Genomic DNA, 6,536 nt, shown 5'->3' with positions numbered 1-6,536 from the left:
TTTAATAAGGTACTCCACAATTATATACTCCATGTTGTTAGAAAAAAATTCATATGATTATTCCTCTGTTGTGGTCTGCTACTGTAACCATGTATGACAATGAACTAGCTAGCTTCACCGTGGGGGATCATGTTTCATTTTGTGGACCATACTGAATTGTGTATGAACAATTACAAATCATATACACTAGATTGAATCTAATGAAGCTGACTCAGCCATTCATGTCCCTCTCATCCTATTATACTGCATCTTTATGGAGAAGAATTTTCTTTGACAATTCAAACATTTCATAGCCGCAAAACAAAGATTCTCCTTTTGACCCCATGATTCCCCCCTCCCCTCCCCCCCTTTTAATTTCTCTGGATAGATCTGAGCATGAAGTTGCCAACTTGCTACAAAGGAAAAATTGCACATAGCTACAATAAAATGCTCACGAAATTTTGGACTGTATCGAGCTTAAATGGAGCGGCATGGATAGTAAGAATTCAAGACTTAATTGTTGTTGGTGTTGTTGTACAATACTCCCCCACCCCAACAAAAAGGAAAAAAGAATGTACTCATAATTTACAGTTGCTTAAACATTGAATTAAACTTTACAGATTTGAAGCATGGACTTGTGGCCTGAGACTACTAACCTCAACAAAGGGTTGACTAACTATGGCTTTGGTTTGCTCGAAGCCTGATGTTAGAGACACATCTATCCTTTAACATATACAACACAGGCATTAGGCATGGCCCTGAACTAGGTGTTATTAAACTGCTGGCTCAAGAACATGACTTTATTAGTCCCAAGTTGAAGAGAAATTTCTCTGAGCTTGATCTGAATATATGTCCCAAAGAGAATCTAGCAGTTTGCTGTGGTGGTGAATCAGAGTAGACGTCGTCCTTGACACGAAGAACAGTCTGACCTATTTCTTTACGGACTGCTTCAATGGTTTCACTTTTAACTTGACTTCCTGATGCATCAGTAACATAGAAAACATTAACAGCTTGTGAGCCCCTTGTAGTAACCTCAGCCCTCGAAACAGAAAGACCATTCTCCCTAAATATACGAGTTACATCTGATAGAAACCCAATTCTGTCATCACCACATAGTTCCAGTCTTATTCCCTGCATGATATTAACATCCAAAATGTTAGTTTTAGTAAGTGGGGAAACTGATGACTACTCAAATGTGAATTCAAACTCTTTTAAGGTTGTATGTACATTAGAAGTTCGCCTCTTGATAGCTGCCTCCAAGCATTGTATCACACGTTGTCTCTCTGCTTCAGAACTAATTGGGCAGCCATCCATATGCCTAATGTAATATTCCTAAACAAAAGAACAAGAGGAAATAACTACAAGTTGTCAAACTCATTCTTGGTCCATAGCTTTAGACCACTTGTCGACAGTTGATGGCATTTCTGAGCCATAGTTTCTTCTCCACAAAACTCCACTTGTGTAACTTGAGAGTGCAGTTCATGAAAAGCAAGTTCTCATTGCTCATTTACACTAAAGGCAATGAAATATTATTTTAATTATGAGCTGTTCAAGTTATTTAGAAGATTACCTGATAAGCCTCCCGTCCTTCAGCAATGATGGTACCATGATATACCACATACTGCATATCTGTTAGCGTGCACACTGTATCAAAGATCAGCTTAGGGCGGTCTGGACCTCTTAAATTCACCACAGTATAGCCTTTGTCTGTACAATTCTCTACAGTCACTAGGGGCTTGGTTCGGTCACTTGATATGCAATTTGTATCATCCTTATCATAATCACGATCAGCGTACATCATTTGATGTAGTCTCCTCTCTTTATGAGTGGAATCAACTGAAACTGCAGTGTTGGCACTTGGCCTGTCTCTGTCTCCTTTTAAAACGTACAACAGCAATTGCCTGATTTTAGCAAGCCGATCAGTATCATCTATTGCCAATCCATTTTCTTCATCACTTATGTACACAACTGATGCCATTCTTGAATTATGAGTCCAGACTTCTGCTGCTATTACATTACATCTGTGGTCAGTGAGCACAGCAAAGATCTCCGAGAGTAATCCTGGGCGGTCTCGACCAGTCAATTCTATGGTTGTCTGCTCTGCTGCAGATTGAACACCCACGGATCTTGCCAAAGACCGGAAGCTGCAACCCCTCGGTCCCAGTGACTGCAACACAAAATATCTTCACTATCTAGTGATACTTAGTTACAGAATATAGCAATAATTTCAATGAATGAATATGGCATTTGATAAAAGTGATCAATTTTTCAGCATTTATGCTTTAGGAGAGAAAAATAACCACAGGCGTATTAATTTCTTGATATACCTGCTGAATGCGTTCGGCAACATTATCTTCAGAGAGCTTATTTCCATACTCATCAGTAACATGAAATACTGCAATCAAGAATACAAAAACAAAAGAAATAGTAGCAATTAATAAAAAGCAACAAGACTTCTCCCTAATTAACTTACAGAAGAATTAAGAAACTGACCATCCATAAACCATTCCCCATCAGAAGATATATAAGCTCTCCTGATTATGAGGTTCAAGTCAGTAAGAACCTGAACCACTTCCAATAAGCTTCCTCTCTTATTTGCACTATCAACCTGCAAATTCCAATCCATATAACATATTAATTGCCAATCAAGATTCTTACAAACTAGAAGAAACAACAGTATCAACAACATTCCATACCTTGATCAGAGTTGTTTTCTTATCAGATGTATTATCAACAGTAACCCTACAGTAAACTTATCACCATTAGAATTTATGATTAAATCAGCACATAGATGCATAATTACCAATTTATAAAATATAATCCCATTTGGACAAAAGTTGCAATTTTTAAAGAAACAAGGCCAATCCCATTTGGAGAAAAAGAAAAGAAATGTTCCAAAACAAAGTACCTTGGTGGGTTCATTCTAAGTACAAGCTTCTCGAATTCATCATCGACAGTGAGAGAAGAAGACCAGTAATCCATTATTGAATTCAATAGAGAAACAGAGCTGGAAATGAGGCAGACACAGAGGAAAATATGCTCTGTACTGTTTTGAGTATAGTCTCAAAAGTGTTTGTATTATTACTAGTGCAGAGAGCTTAGCTGTTTTCTTGTTTGGAAGAAAATAAAGGGGTCTGTTTTCTTACGGTGAGTTGGTTAAAATAGGTGAATGGCTCTTGAGCTGTATCAAGAGGCTTTTGGAGGGACATTACAACATATGACAAAAATTGACATTGTCACTTGCTAAGGCTATTGTCAGGACTAATACACACGTTGCTCTTCGCCTTGTCATCTGGACCCCCCACTCCCAAACAACCTCCTATCATATTCTTCCTTCTAGACAAACAAATTGAGTAAAAAAATTAATTAGGTTGCAAAACTCTAAAGGATCTTTTTTTTTTTTGGGCAAAATATTTAATACCCAAATCTCAAGGTTAGATTTCATTGTTTAATCTTTAATTATAAGAGGATCTTATATATGGTGCAACCCAGATTGTGGGATGGATGATTGGCAGGATTTAAAAAAAGAAAGAAAAAGGAAGCTGGACTTACTAGATTACTATATATATATATATTTCATCTATATGTTGGATGTGAATAAAACTTTTCACCACATGTTTGCTACTATTTCATTATGAACTAAGAATCCAATGCAAAGTCTTCCATAGGTAGTGATCCTAGCCAAGATAATTGATGTCATCATTTATTTGGGTTGGCAATCTAGAAGAAGATTCAGATTTGTGAAGATAATTAAAGTTGATGATTCTGGCTTTAGTTGATATATAGAGAATAATACGGCAAATGTTTTAATTTATATATACAGACTATCACGGTATTTTAACTTATTATAGTATGTAATCTGTCATATTTTTTAGGTTACTAACCGCACATTTTATAAATATTTGCTACTTGTTATTATTAGATGACCTGATAATTTAAGAATTCTTTTTATATAAAATAAAGGGTGTGTTTGTTATGAAAAAATACACTTTCTAGAAAATATTTTTCAACTTTTTCATGTTTGGTTGGCTTAAATATTACGAAAAATATTTTCCTACTACGCTCATTTTCCTTCAATTTGAGGAAAATGACCTTCCTACCTAGAGTAGGAAAATAGATTTCAAAATTCTCTTTCAACCTTTCCCACTCCCAGTGTCACCCCAATCCACACCCTAGCCACCCTAGGCCCCCATATCCCGACCTACCACCTTGCACCCGAACCTCACCACGACCCACCTCCACCCTGACACCCCTCGCCCACATTCAAACCCCATGCCTATGCCCACCTCCTCCCACCTTCGGCCACCCTTTCCTCGCCTCGTCCAACCCCTTCCTTTCATCCCCGACCAACCAACTCATGTCACCCCTCCCCCGTTCTGTAAGGCCCCGTAAAAATTTAGTAAAGGAATTTAAGTTTTTTTGGTATCGAACTAGAATCACGTGTTTGAGAATTTTAGAAATTCTTCGCTGCGAACTTGCGAGCCACGGCTCGAACTTTTTGGGTTGAACAATGCACTAGGGAGTAATGGAAAATTTTTGTAAGAAAAAGTCATTTCTGCGGCCCACTATGCGGTCACAGAATCACTCTGCGAACCGCATAATGGCCATAGAGTGAATCAGAGGCTGGACAACTTGGAGAAAAGTCTGCGGTGCATTATTCGACCGCAAAATAGGTTTGCGGGCCGCATAACTACCGCAGACCTAAGCAGGCTGCAACAGTTTTGGGCACCAAATTGTGCGGCCGATATACGGACCGCATATCCATTATGTGATCGCATATGCGACCGCGGATCCTGTTCCAGAACTTTATTTTTGGATTTTTATAACCCGGCCCTACTTCGTTAAATAAACGCAATGGACCATTTCTTGAGCTAAAACCTGATATTTTTAGAGTGAGAGAGTGCCCTGGAGTGGGAAAGATTTCCTCAACAATTTATTCATCAATTCTTGCTCAAATCTTGGAAGATTAACAAGGAAAAACTCACAAGGTTTTCATCCTAAAGGTAAAATTCTATACCCTAACCCTCAATCGAATTTTATCTAGAATTGGGTAATTAGTAAGATAATTTTTGGGCATGGGAGTTGTCCATCTTGAATGCATGTATTATCAAAGGGTGTAAGAAGATTGTTAAGATAAGAATGGTAGATAATGGGTTTGGGATGATGGAAACCACCATAGGAGGACCTTGAAACCTTAATACACACCTAGTGTTTGATAAAATACTCAAATGAGTTAGAACCATGATCATCCTCCTAATTTTGGTTCAATTTGTTATATTTCTAAAATAGATTGAAGTTGCTAAGAATTTCAGAATATTTTAGAGTTTAAGGAATTTTCACTGAGGTATGTTGGCTAAACTCCTCTCCCATACTTGAATCCCACGATATTCATGTGATTTATGTAAGTCCCGAATTGTTTATTATGAAAATGGCTATTCCGAATAAGTTTGTGTTAAAAGATATATGTTCAATATATATCACAGAATGCTTTTATCATGTTATGTTATCATTTGAGAATATACCCAAAGTATGGGTTGTGCATATTGGTGTTGGGAAAGTCTAACAATGTTATGTTGTGTTTGAATTACTTGTTCCACTTTAGATCATGAACATGTGCGTGAAATCTGTGACTCTAAAATGATGTAACTAATGGTAAGAAATTGGTATTGCATACATGATCGCCTTATTGTCTAATTAACGAAAATATGTATTCTCTTTATTCATGGATGAGTTTGGGTAGAAGGAAATCTAATAGGTTTGCTCGGTCGGGTTCACTCGGTTGAGCGCCGGTCGCGCTCCCTGAGTTCAGGGCTTGACAAACTTGGTATCACAGCCTAAGGTTTTAAACTATTCTAAGATGTCTCGGAGCCGTATCTAGTAGAGTCCTTCTTATCAGTGTGTTGTCGACCACATCTATAATTAGGATGCTACTTGAGCATTTAGGAATAATACCCTTCTTTCCAGTTCTCGATCGTGCAATAAAGCTGATTGTAAGATTGTTCCTCCTTTAACTCGTACTGTGCTCTAACTTTAAGTATATGGTGCCTAAGAAAAATGCAAGAACCGGCCAAAGAGCCAATGTCACCTCAGGAGTGGCAGTTGATTCTATATTTAATGATGCGGGTGAGCACCCAAAGAGTGAGAATATTCCTCCAGTTACTACACTGCCTGATTCTACTACAACTGATCAGACCGCACCTGCCGCTAAACCTACTGAGGGTGCAACGGTCCCTCCAACTGATATACAAGTTCCACCTCCAGCTCCAGCTTGCGATTCCAATTTTTCTAATGGGGATCTTGGGGGAGCCATACAGATGTTGGCTCAAATAGTGGCTTCCCAGGCCCAGAGATCAAATGTTGCACCCACTTCTTCTAGTCAGCCAGGGGATTCTGCTAGTTCCAGGTTGAACAGGTTTCTCTAGTTGGATCCTCAGTATTCACGGGTACTAACCTAGATGAGGACCCCAGGACTTTATTGATGAGATGCACAAGACTCTCCGAGTTATGAGTGTTACTGAGACAGAGGCAGTGGAGTTAGCCTCCTACCACCTGAAAGA

General features: G+C 38.5%; 1 protein-coding gene across 2 annotated transcripts; it reads right to left on the bottom strand.

Annotated features, from left to right (window-relative positions):
• Positions 1-438: 438 nt before the first annotated feature.
• LOC107822740 (ACT domain-containing protein ACR4) lies at positions 439-3,219 on the bottom strand. 2 transcript variants are annotated; one of them, XM_016649306.2, is made up of 7 exons: positions 2,888-3,219; positions 2,676-2,721; positions 2,473-2,587; positions 2,307-2,374; positions 1,550-2,146; positions 1,207-1,311; positions 439-1,110 (listed from the first exon to the last, which is right to left on the bottom strand). In XM_016649306.2, the coding sequence occupies exons 1-7, from the start codon at positions 2,959-2,961 to the stop codon at positions 766-768; spliced, it is 1,350 nt and encodes a 449-aa protein (XP_016504792.1). In that variant the 5' UTR covers positions 2,962-3,219; the 3' UTR covers positions 439-765. The 2 variants fall into 2 exon arrangements, with proteins under 2 accessions (XP_016504792.1, XP_016504793.1); XM_016649307.2 differs by having other exon boundaries at positions 1,550-2,162; positions 2,888-3,110.
• Between the last annotated feature and the right edge of the window lie 3,317 nt (positions 3,220-6,536).

Source organism: Nicotiana tabacum, chromosome 15 (genome assembly GCF_000715075.1).
Source record: "Nicotiana tabacum cultivar K326 chromosome 15, ASM71507v2, whole genome shotgun sequence".
Lineage (NCBI taxonomy): Eukaryota > Viridiplantae > Streptophyta > Magnoliopsida > Solanales > Solanaceae > Nicotiana > Nicotiana tabacum.
Note: the sequence above shows the minus strand (reverse complement) of the source record. Positions and strands in the feature narration are given on the sequence as shown.

Coding starts and splice junctions, on each gene's coding strand:
- LOC107822740 (XM_016649306.2), bottom strand. CDS start 2,961: ATGGATTACTGGTCTTCTTCTCTCACTGTCGATGATGAATTCGAGAAG. Junction 2,722..2,887: donor CTTAGAATGAACCCACCAAG/GTACTTTGTTTT, acceptor AGTTTACTGTAG/GGTTACTGTTGATAATACAT. Junction 2,375..2,472: donor TGGGGAATGGTTTATGGATG/GTCAGTTTCTTA, acceptor TCTTGATTGCAG/TATTTCATGTTACTGATGAG.